Source organism: Phalacrocorax carbo, chromosome 9 (genome assembly GCF_963921805.1).
Source record: "Phalacrocorax carbo chromosome 9, bPhaCar2.1, whole genome shotgun sequence".
Classification (NCBI taxonomy): Eukaryota; Metazoa; Chordata; class Aves; order Suliformes; family Phalacrocoracidae; genus Phalacrocorax; species Phalacrocorax carbo.
In genome coordinates this window covers 8,425,370-8,437,586 of record NC_087521.1, presented here as the reverse complement: position 1 = coordinate 8,437,586, position 12,217 = coordinate 8,425,370, and the positions used below count along the sequence as shown (strand labels likewise).

The 12,217-nt window shown below is 38.5% G+C and overlaps 2 protein-coding genes across 10 annotated transcripts in view; both read left to right on the top strand.

Annotated features, from left to right (window-relative positions):
- Window positions 1–10,106, top strand: part of DTD2 (D-aminoacyl-tRNA deacylase 2) — a 31,216-nt gene extending 21,110 nt beyond the window's left edge. For both annotated transcript variants that reach the window (XM_064460231.1, XM_064460230.1), the window contains 2 exons: window positions 8,440–8,523; window positions 9,991–10,106. In XM_064460231.1, coding sequence (XP_064316301.1) covers window positions 8,440–8,523; window positions 9,991–9,998 — 92 coding nt within the window. In that variant the 3' untranslated portion in view covers window positions 9,999–10,106. The remainder of the gene's footprint in view (window positions 1–8,439; window positions 8,524–9,990) is intronic.
- The window catches only part of HEATR5A (HEAT repeat containing 5A), a 56,043-nt gene continuing 53,835 nt past the window's right edge, over window positions 10,010–12,217 (top strand). For 4 of the 8 annotated variants that reach the window (XM_064460214.1, XM_064460215.1, XM_064460210.1 and 1 more), the window contains exons 1-2: window positions 10,011–10,267; window positions 11,289–11,500. In XM_064460214.1, coding sequence (XP_064316284.1) covers window positions 10,142–10,267; window positions 11,289–11,500 — 338 coding nt within the window. In that variant the 5' untranslated portion in view covers window positions 10,011–10,141. Of the gene's footprint in view, window positions 10,268–11,288; window positions 11,501–12,217 lie in introns of all 8 variants that reach the window. The other 4 variants (XM_064460213.1, XM_064460211.1, XM_064460209.1 and 1 more) reach the window with 2 other exon arrangements.

Sequence of the window (12,217 nt, the reverse complement as noted above, 5' to 3'; positions counted from 1 at the left end):
TTCTGAAACTTGGAAATCAATAACATTTGCTAAGCATTTTTCTAGGAGAACCAGTCATTTGGAACTGTTCCTGTGGGAGTAAACAAGTACTCTGAGCATCATTGTTCACAAAACATCAAAATACAGCCCATTTGTTTTGCAACACAGATGAAAGTAGCTGAGAAACTAGCAAGAATTCTGTTTGGGCTGTGTGATGTTTCTTCTGCAGCACAGCATAGCGTGAAATGCTGCGTGACCATGGCAAGACCTATGCGGAAGGTGCAATACATGAAGATGCACTTGGATTACATCTTTAACAACTACCTGCGTAAATGCTACCAAATTTTCAGTGGTAGATTAGAGGCATAGTTTTCCTGGGGCAAACTGCTTCACCTAGAACACCGTTAAGCCTAAAAGATCCGTGAAAGAATAGGGTCTTGTTTCGACATCTATGATTTCAAAATCATGTTTCTAAGCTGGATAATTGCATAGCAAAATATAACGCAGGTGGAAGTTGTCCCAGTCTGATATCTTCAGCGGTAATTAGAGGAAATAGATGGTTGTGTAATAATCTGTTATTTTTTGTTGCTCTTAGTCGAACAGATTCTTCATGGCTTTTTGCTATTTGGGATAAGCATGCGATGCAAGAGCATATGTATTTTTATTTAAAAAGGAAGGTAGCTTGATTTGTGAGTGGAATTGAATCTCTTCATAACACGTCATATGCAATAAAATGTACGAGATTTATTATCTGGTGCATTTTTCACATTCTAGTGCACTTAAAATCTATTATTAAGAGTTACAGTTCTGCTTGATTTGTAAGTCTTAAAATCTTGGACCTTCTCCTCCGTGGCCTGGTATTCCTTTTCCAGGTGCTTTGGGTTGTGGTCTTGTGATGACTTTCTCTTGTGGCCTGTTGTTGCAAACAGCAATTTGCAAGAGTCGAACATCACTGCTAGTCCCATCTTCCCCATGCTTGGCTTCAAATTTCCCCACTGCTGACGAATATAGCTTAACACGAAGCTGCAAGATACCTGGCATTCTTATGGTGGTATATTAATTTTGGATGAAAAGCAATTGAGTCTATTTGATGCCAAGGAGTAATTTGGTCCAAATTGGTGAGACCAATCACTGATAAATTCCAGCATCCGTATGTACGGATTGGAAGACTGGGCTCTGGTTTCATAACCTCTTCATAGTCCCCCTCATCAAGGGATTAATCTATTCAACATACCACCGTTTTTACTAAAGAACAGTCAGTTTTCAGGGGAGTTAAGTTCCTTTCTTTTTTTTTTTTTTTCTTCTTCTTTTGGTGTCTCGGTGCTGAAATGCCCTAAATTTGCTTGTATATTTTCTTTGAAACTGTATGTAGGAAAGCTGTGAAAGGGTACGTGAAATTCTTAGCTTTGTGAGTTGAATGGGAGGCCGGGGTGATTAGTTAGCACTGCTGAATGTAAAATGCATACAGAGGGGTCAGCGTTGTGTGAGGACCAAGAGTTACCTGCCATTGCTTCATGTGGCTCTGCAGAGCAAAAAATTTAAGGCTTCTGTATACAGAGAAAAGGCAGAAGTTGGCTGAATGCCGAGGATCCTGCCACACAAAGGATATGGGAGTACTGACGTACTTATGCTGACACTTTTATTCAGCTTTGCCTTCTCTTATTGAAGATTTTAGGGCGGACTTTGCTTCTGTGTGTTAGTTGGTAATAGTGTGTAGAAGTCAATAACTAAAAGGCTGCCCATCTTTCAAGCAATAATAACTACCTTTTCCTAGCTGTTGAATATTCCCACTGATTCAATATATTTCCAGTGTCTAAACTCCAAGCTTACCTGAGCTGGAATTTTAGTTCTTTTTGATTGCTTATCAAATGAATAAGATTCTATCATTGTAGTTGCTTTGATTTCGATTATTTCTGTGTGTGCTATGAATTCTAGTTAGATTACAGCTGAAGGTGACTCGATCCTTTGCTCCCTGGGCAACCCGGTCTCCCATTTGAAGTTGCCGGGAGTTTGATCCTGCACTTTTTGCCTTCTCCAGACCTCCTGCCTCCTTATGTTTGCCTACTAGCATAAACGATACACTGTAACTATTGAATTTTGGTCTGTTTCATTCATCAGTAGCTGAATTTGGCAGGTGCTTTTAGGTGGGTTTTCTGCCCAGCTGGCAAAAAGAGCATCGTACTCAGTTTAAGAGAAACTTAGAAGTCAGAAGTAAGCCCGAGGGAGCTGGGCAGGAGTTTTGTTTATGTTCGGGACACACTCTGAACAGGTATGTGCAAGGGCTTAACATAGGCTTGAGTATCGATCATCTTGCCATGCAGTCAGCTCGGATGCATGGGTAATGATCATCCCATTAAACTTTTAAAACAGTGCTGCAGGAGTAACATTGATCTGAGCTGTTAATGACTAGAACTAAACGTGTCAGGCTGGAAGGCTTTCTCTTAAATGTATTGGTTCACTTGTTAGACAGGAGATAATAAATCTTGCATTCTGAGGAAAAACCCATGAATTTGAAGTCAGTTAAAATACCACTGCGATGAAGTGAAGGACAACTTGATGCTAATGAACATGCTTTAGCTCTGTTTTTCAACAATGTGATGATTATGGCATTGACTGTGTAGTCAGCCCAACGGCAGCTGTTATGAAAACACTGGTAATTATTACTGGTCATTTTTAAATCTTACTCATTACTCGTTGCTCATTTTTTTTTACCATTGCTCATTACTGGCAATGAGTAACAGTGATCATTTCTTAGAAGAATAATGTCCTTTTAACTTCTCTGCTAGACTAGTCTTTGGTACAAAATTGAACCACAGGTTTATTATCTTTATGCTTTATATCAGATTTAATGCAGAATTATTTTAATACTTGTGAAAGTAGAAAAATATTAATAATTATTAAGTTATACAGCACTTTATTTTCTTTACTATGTAGTAGATGTAGAGGACCTAGATCCTCATCTGAGTATCACACTCAGGGAGCTCAGGCTGATCTAATTTCTGTTTGAGCAGCACTTGTTCCTGGGAAAGACAAACTGCTGGAACAAAAGATCAAATGTGAGAAATCTTAAAAGAAAATAAATTCTTACTACATACTTGATCTGTGTAGTAGTTTCCATTACTTGTGCTGATTTTCCTTGAAATGATGAGTCATAATTTAAAGGCTTAACTTTTTAGTGAGAGATCAGTTAGGAGTCTGCTTTATTACAGATTATCTTTTTTCTTTTTTTTTCTTTTTTATATGCAGAAACAAAATATGCAATGAGGTGAAGGGAACAGGAAAGGTAAAATTCATTAGGTTGCCACTACTGCTCATAGCTTTTCATTTGTTGTTTATTAATTTTTGACTTAAACTTCCATGTGAAAGAAATACAACAGTCCATGGACAGCTGCCCTCAGCTTGTAAAGCCTAGGGAGATGAGTTATCGCAGAACAAACCTGATACACATAATAGATCTATTTTGAATTTCAGCTTGGTTTTTGGGCTCTAACTTTGTCATGGGTGATCTGTTGGTCCTCATATTTTAAAGCCAGTTGCTGAAGGCAGCTATTCAGATCCATCTTCCCCTGGTTCAATCACTTCTTTTTGTTTTGAAGAAGACTACAAGGCCCTTTTTGCTCTCTGTGGTTTATCAGGAACTTTTGAAACTCAGTTGCTGTTGCCTTTTAATGCTTGATTCATCCTATATTCCTTTCAATTTACAGGGCAGCGTTCCATCTAGTGCTCGTTCTAAGAGCTTTTCTGAGCTCTTTTCTGATCAGTTTTGAACAATCCTGCTTGTCAAATTGGCAGTCGGCAAATGAAAAATTTTTCATCAGTAATAAGTAGAAACAACTTCTGTGTTGTCCAACAAACCTTTGTGACCATTTTGTAGCACAGTATAACTGTAAAATACACTTACCTCACAGGAACATGGAGGGATTTTTGATTGATCTGCTCTTGTAGCTCTGATGGGAAAGTAAACCTTGTAATTACTTTAGTTATCTAATGACAAAACCAAAAGGATGGTGTGTCATCCCAGCTAGAAAATTCAGATTTTTTTATTACCCATGTATGCCTTTTCATTTTTTGTTGATGGCATAGTATGTGTTTCGTTCAATTACATTTCACATTTATTTTTCCAGATTTCTTTTTCAGATTGAGAAGGATCAAAATCATAACACCAGGGGAAAGGGACTTTCAAATAATTCAGCATTTTAAAACATGGGTTTCATGTAAATATGGATGCATCTTTACATGCTTAGCTTATACTTGCATCAATTTAGTAGTGTGTGAGGATGTTCAAGAAACTGTAATACCTGCAACGACTGGTGTGACATTCAGTCTTTCATCACGCTTGCCTAGCCCACCACGTGGCTATGCCATGCCTCTAATTAGAGCAGAGTTGCACCCTTGTCTGGACTGTATGTATTTAGGTTTGATGTTTCCTTCTGCACTTAGAAATTGCCTGGTAACATCTTGTATGCATAACAAGGACGTATTTCATATTAATCAAACCCACCTTGTCTCCACATTCTGCGCTTGTTTTCTGCATAGCCTTGTAAGCACCCTGCCTTTTGCATTGTTCTCCAGTCTGACTGCAAAAACAATATGCTGCAGTAAAACCTTGATTCCCTACATTCTCACCTTTCTTCTCACAAGGTTGTATGCCTGTACCCTTTTTTTTAAGCTTACTTTTTAAGTATCTCTGGTGTGCAGGCTTACAACTCATTAAAGGGAGACTCACTAGGTGTTTGGGATAAGGTTTTTTGGAGGATGGAGAGTATACTGTTTTTTACATAGCTTTGTAGAACCAAAGTTGGCCAGGACTGGAAAGACCAGGTCTGTGATTTTTTTGCTGGGTGGTTAGTTCTCAGTTTCTGCAAAACTAGATTTTGCATAATGAACAACCAGCCACTGTAATTCAGAACTGATGGTCTTTCCTCTGAGAAATGCTAGCATTTCTAGCCACATTAGCAGCTGTTCATTATAAAGATCAGCAACTACACCAGAACATTTTTCTGCTTTAGACTATGAAAATCCTAAAAAAAATAAAATATTTCCAGTTGATTTTTGCAAATATGTGCTTATATAGTAGAAGTGCTTTTATCTTCGACTAACATTAACAGAATGTATGTCAGCAGAGTGGGTTGTGGGAAGGATAGCTGACAAAGTGTAGACTCATCCAGGTTGGAAGGGGCCCTAGGAAGTCTTTTTGTCCAACCATTCACTCATAGAAGGGTAAACTCTGAGTTCAGACCAGGTTGCTTAGGGTTTTCACAGAATCCCAGGCTGGAAGGGACCTCAGGGTTCATCTAGTCCAACCTTTCTAGGAAGAGCACAGTCTAGACAAGATGGCCCAGCACCCTGTCCAGACGACTCCTGAAAGTGTCCAGCGTGCCCAAGTCAACCCCTTCCCAGGGGAGATTATTCCAATGGTTGACTGTCCTCACTGTGAAAAATTTCCCTCTGGTGTCCAATCAGAATCTCCCCAAGAGCAACTTGTGTCCATTCCCCCTTGTCCTCTCCATGGGACTCCATGTAAAAAGGGAGTCTCCATCTTCTTTGTAGCTGCCCCTTAAGTACTGGTACATGGTGATGAGAAGATCCCCTTGAAGTCTCCTTTTCTCAAGGCTGAACAAACCCAGCTCTCCCAGCCTAGCCTCGTATGGCAGCTTCCCAGTCCTTTGATCATCTTGGTGGCCCTTCTCTGGACCCCTTCCAGCCTGTCCACGTCCTTTTTGTATAGAGGGGACCAGAACTGTACACAGTACTCCAGGTGTGCCTGGCAAGTGCTGAGTAGAGAGGGATAATGACTTCTTTATCTCTGCTGGCGATGCCCTTTTTGATGCAACCCAGCATCCTGTTGGCCTTCTTGGCCGCAGCAGCCACTGTTCGCTCATGTTGAGCTTCCTGCCCACCAGGACCCCCAGGTCCCTTTCCACAGAGCTGCTCTCCAGCCAGGTGGGTCCCAGTCTGTGCTGCACTCCCGGATTATGTTTTCCCAGGTGCATGACCTTACACCTGTCATTGTTGAACTTCATGAGGTTCTTGTTGGCCCACTCTTCCAGCCTATCCAGCTCTCCCTGCAGAGCAGCTCTCCTTTCTGGAGTGTCTACTTCCCCACTCAACTTGGTGTCATCCGCAAACTTCATCAGGCTACACTTGATGCCGTTATCCAGATCACTTATAAAGATGTTGAATAACATTGGGCCCAATATCGATCCCTGGGGGACTCCACTAGTGACAGGTTGCCAGTTTGAGAAAGAGCTATTTACCACCACCCTTTGGGTGCGGCCTGTCAGCCAGTTCCCCACCCACTGCACAAACCACTTCTCTAGGCCATAACCCATTAATTTCTCCAGGAGGAGACTGTGGGGGACTGTATCAAAGGCCTTGGAGAAGTCCAGGTAGACCATGTCTACTGCCTGCCCCATGTCACCCAGGCAAGGCATGTTGTCATAGAAGGCCACCAGGTTTGTCAAGCACGATCTGCCTTTAGTGAAGCCATGTTGGCTTTTCCCAATCACATGCTTCGTTTGACTTGTGATGGCCCCCAGGAGATTCATTCCATAACTTTCCCAGGGACTGAAGTAAGGCTGATGGGCCTATAGTTACCCGGATCCTCCCTCGAGCCTTTCTTGTAGATAGGGGTAACATTTGCCTTTCTCCAGTCCTCTGGGACATCCCCCGTTCTCCATGACTTCTTGAAAATTATGGAGAGTGGCCTTGCGATGATTTCAGCCAGCTCTCTCACAACCCTTGAGGTGATGGCATCAGGGCCCATGGATTTGTAAGGTTCAAGCTCCTGTAATTATTCATGTACTAACTCTTCCTTTACTGATGGTGGGTTGGTGTTTGGATCAGCCGGCAATTTCGTTCCCAAAGTCTGGGACGCAACAGTGTTGGTAAAGACAGAGGAGAAGAAGGTGTTGAGGACCTCTGCCTTTTCAGCATCGTTGGTGATTGACTCTCCTTTTCCCTTTAACAGTGAGCCTATGTTTTCCTTCTTTTTCTGCTTATGGTTGACATACCTGAAGAAACCTTTCTTGTTATTTTTCACACCTACAGCCAGTTTCAATTTGAGTTGGGCTTTTGCTTTTCTAAGTGCATCTCTGCACGCTCTGGCAATGCCCTTGTAGCTCCTGACAGATAATCCTCTACTTCTCCATCTCTGGTATGCTTCCCTTTTGGATTTGAGTAGACCCAGGAGGTCACGGTTGAGCCAAGGGGGCCTCTCGCTCCGCTTACTTCCCTTTCCTTTGTAGGGGATAAATTGGCTTTGTGCTTCCCATAGAGAGTTCTTGAAGAACTCTCAGCACTCACTAGCTCCTTTGTATTCCATGGAAGCTTCCCATCGAATCCCTCCCAACTGAGCCCTGAGTGAACTGAAGTTTGCTCTTCTAAAATCCAGACTCAGTTTTGTCCAGTCTAGTCTTGGAAACCCCTGACGGCGTTCTGCAGCCCCTCAGCATCCGTCCCAGTGGCTGATAATCCTTAGAGTGAAATTTTTTTTTCTTCTTTCCAATTGGAACCTTCCCCATTTTATTTTATAATACTTCTAATATTACTCCCTTCCATACACTTCAGTTAAGAACCTGTCTTCATCTTCTTGGTACTCTCCCCTTGTGAAGGCAGCTTTTGGATTTCCCTGAGCCTTCTCTTTGCCAGGCTGAGCACTGGTTCCCCAGAAGTTTAGATTACTTTGAAACCGACATGGACTTTTAATTTGTGCTCAACTTCATTCTTTTAAAGACTGATTGAAAACTGATTACTTTTAAAATAGCTCGCAACTTGTATTTCATGTCCTGCCAGACTAAGTTCAAGTTGAATGAGGCTTAAAAGGAAATGTTGTTGTCCATTGATTCTAATATTAAAATTATATCTGGGATCTAGGAGAATGGATTGATAATGCTCATGTCTTTTTGTATCCATAGTATAGTCCATGAATATTTCAGAACAGTTGAGTCACCTTTGCCAGCTCTGTCAGCTGTTGATTTAGACATGAATGCTGTTGTATTGTTTATGACTTAATGATAAGGACATGGTTATTCATGATAGCGTTCCACATTAATATAATATTTTCTATCTATGCTTTTTTAAGATATATTAAAGTAATGTAGGTCTGAAAAAGGCACTGAAATAATCTTCCAAAATAATTATGGTATTATGCTGAGCCTCCTTTTTGGTTGTTTGTTGTAGAATTAATCTGAGTAACAAAATAGAAATAAGAAAGGTGGTTTCAGTAGTTAAATGAATCAAATTGTATGGTGAATATGATGGGTCTGCCCAATTCAAATGCACCATATAAAGAGCTAATAATATTTGCAGAGCTCAAGTTCAGGGCTTTTTGGCGAGCTCTTAGCTAATAAAAATTGTCAGTATGTGAGACACTGAATTCTTGGTGTTTTTTTGGTAGAGTAGACACTTTTATTTCATGTGATTTATAAAAGTTGATTTTTGTGTTAACTCCTTTTTTAGAAAATCGAGCTCTTGACATTCTTTATCCAAGAACCTGGAGGAGTAGAGAGACAGTTTTTACAATGAGGAGAAATTATCTGCTGGGTAAGTTAAGTGCCAATGTGTGACAACGATCTGTGATCTTTTCAGTTAGGGAAAACAGCTTTGAGTTGTATCCTCAGCTCTTGCACCTAAGTTGAATCAGTTGCTGTGGCAGTAGGTGATTTACATATACTAGACATTGGGACTAGGCCTCGGGTGAGGTAAAAAGCAGGGTTTGTGACCTGTACATGTAATTCCCATGCTGAGCAGTGATGAAACTCTACTCAAATATTCAGTGAAATATGTAATTCTACTTTTTTTTGTAGGTTTCAAAAACTGTGAGGATAGACTTAAGTTCTGTGAGCATTCTAGGAGTGAGATAACTGGTAAATTGTGAACCTAGGCAGATTAAATATATATATAGGCATACTTAGGTAGGTATATTTGTCTCTGGTTGTAATTTTACAGTTTGGTCCCTTGTCAAGCTGGCTTGGTATTTCAGGTAAATTTGAAGTGACAGTTCATTATAGTAAATTAGTTGTGACTAATTTCTTTTGTGAGTAAATTTTACTTTAAAAATGTGTAGAAAATAGTAAAGGTAACCTTCTACTGTGCATTTAATGACATCCTGAGTACTGAATTATTTACCATTGCTTTGTATTGCCCATTTACTGTTTGATGGATCATTTTACACTTTAATATTGTTACTGCATAGGAAAAAAGAAGTCTCAGTGACCTCTGGAAAGAGTTTAAAATACAGTTGACATTTTAGCAGAATCTCCGTGACTATTTTTGTTTGCAAAACCTACAGAATATTATATTTTATAGTTTGAGGCTATATGGCACTTAAATAGTGGGGAAAAGTTATCACTGGAAGTATTTTTCATCTTGGTTTGCTTCTAGTTATGCCTATTGACAATGTGGAAATTCCCAAAATAGTCTGAGAGACATAAGTGAAATATAACTTCTTTTGAACTTCGAGTTTTTGAAACATCCATTTTCTCATGTGTAGGTTTTTCTTTGAAAAAAGACAGCGTTAGAGGTTTGTTCAGCAATGAAGCTGTGTTTTTTTCTTTATTCCTTGCTTGGCATTGAGAATACATAGATTGTTTGAATAAGATATTAGCATTTCTATTTGTGAACATAACGAATGTGAGTTTGCTAGGTGTAGGTTACTGTTACTGCTGCACTAAATTATAGATCACAAAAGCCATCATATTTCGGGCCAGCTGATTGTTACTTTCAGATATATATGTGATCAAGTACTTGTAAACCTCACTTCGTGCAAAACAAGATGAAGGAAAAATAGTAGTTCAGTGTGACCTCTCTGATTTTTCTGATATACTTTAAATTGTATATTACATCAACATCATTTCCAAAACCATTAAGTATTACTAAAGCCACTTAAATAAAAATACTGTAATCTTTTTTTAATTTTAAGTTCTCCTTTGAAAGTTTAGTTTTAATAAGCCAAGCAAAAATCTAATATGATCGCTGACTCTCTAGTAACTTTTCTCTTTTTCTGTTTAGGTGATTAAACTTCTGATTCAATCACCACCTATTAATGGGGAAGAAAACCTGATTGATTAACACAGTTCTGGTAGTTTTTTGTTCAGGCTTTTTGTTTGTTTGTTTTTTATTCCACGGTGTTTGAGGAGAGATTCGAGGAAAATTTCAAGGAATGGAGTTAGCTCACAGTTTACTACTTAATGAAGAAGCGTATAACCAACTTGGTGAATTTCAAAAAGCAGAGTTCATTTTTGAATGGTTACAGTTTTTGGAAAAACTTTTACCAGTGACTAGCAGAGTAAGTATGATGAGTCTTGAGAAGAAAAGTACATTATAGAGCTATTTCTCGCTGGCTTTTTTGTTATTTTGTTTAAAACCAAGGAGCAGCATGCAATTTCATTTGCTTCATGTCTTTTATGTGCATGCAATGAAAGTATGTTCAGTGTTAGCAGTAACTTTCTGAATGTTACAAGTTTTTGGTCACAGCCTTTCAAATGACAGAGCCATTTGTCAAATGAAAGGAATTTGAGAAATAAGCATTAGGTTTTGTTTTTTTTCATTACTGCAAGATTTTGCAACCCCATGATGAAGAATGGCAGTCATGCTTCCACCTAGCATGGCACAATTATTTGGTGGTTCTCTTGCAAGCAAGAAAGTAACACCGTCCCCTTTGTTTTTTTTTAACTAATCAGATGATAAAAGATCTGTTTCCAGCCAACTGTCCAATTGTTTGGTTCACTTTTTAGTGTATATTAAGTAGCATATGTGGATATTTAACAGTAAATCAACATAGATAACAGTATTTTAGAGTTATGTTATTTTTGTTAAAATACATAAATGAAATACAGTGCCAGGTTCTTTAATCTCTTTTGGTTTTTTTTAAGGAACATTTAAAAACCTTGAGGTAAGACTAAAACAGATTATCATTTTAAGGGGGTTCTTTCCTTTCTAATGGTCAACTTCTTCAAACTGCTCAAGTTCTTCTTTACTACTTAAATGACTATATTTCTACAAATTGTTTTATTTTAAAACAGGCATAAAAGAAGCAAGAAATAGCAATTTTGTTTTAGCAAGATATAATTATTCAAGTGCCATAGGGAAAATACTACTTAAATGTGGGGTTTTTTAAAATAAGACTAATGTAATAACACATTTGAGATGCTTTGTCTTTAAGTAGAAAGGTGCAATAAAAAGTTCATTTTTAATTAAGAATGTCAGAGTATCAGAATGGTAATAATGAAAATAGAATTAGCAATAATTATCTTTAACTAACTTTTAAATTTAACTGAAATTGAACTGGTTACTGGTTTGGTTTCCAGGCTGATATAAGGGAAAACCAGAAGAAATTGGTTGAACAATTGACTTCTTTATTAAACAATTCACCAGGACCTCCTACCAGACGGCTTATTGCCAAGAATTTAGCTGTACTATATAGCACTGGAGACACTTTTTCTGTTTACCAAACAATTGACAAATGCAATGAACTCATTCGGAGTAAAGATGATTCACCAAGTTATCTGCCTACGAAACTGTAAGTATTTTTTCTAACTCCAACCTTCAAATCCAAGAGAGACAGATTTACATGGTGAGAAGTTAATGTAGGAGAGGGTATGCTCCTCATTTCTGTCTGTTGTCCAGTAGAAGCTTTGTACCATGCGGCATTTTTCTTTGGTGTTACATCTGTAAAGTTTTAAAACTTGAGTATTACAAGGAGAAACTGAATTAGTCACCTGAAAACAAAATCAAATTGTTTCCTTCCCTCCAGGTATTATAACAATTGTATGTTAATTGTTTAATATACGCTGCTTTCGGGGCAGAATTATGAGAGGCTAAGAACTTGTGTAGCATTTTATATATTCCTTTCTGTGTCTTTACTGGAAAGTTTTGAGTAAGAAGTTCAGCTTCATGTCGGCGGGGGGCAGAAGTCAGGTCAGTACTTTACAATATAAATTGCCCTTGAATGTTTAGTAAGCTTAAAATATAGTTTTCTTCCTTGTTTAGAAGTTTCTGGTTACGATTCACATAAATATAACATGAAAGCAATCACATTAAAACACTTCAAAATCATATTACTTTTGAAGCATTTAATGCAGAGGCAATTTGATGGCTGATGGGAGTCAGTGTAAGTTGCGTATGTTAGAACACAATTTGACCTACCTAGCTAGCTACTATTTACTGGATCCACTGGAAGGAAATGCCTTGAGTGATTTGAAAGCTAAGCTAAATTAATATTTTAGGAGTGTAGGAA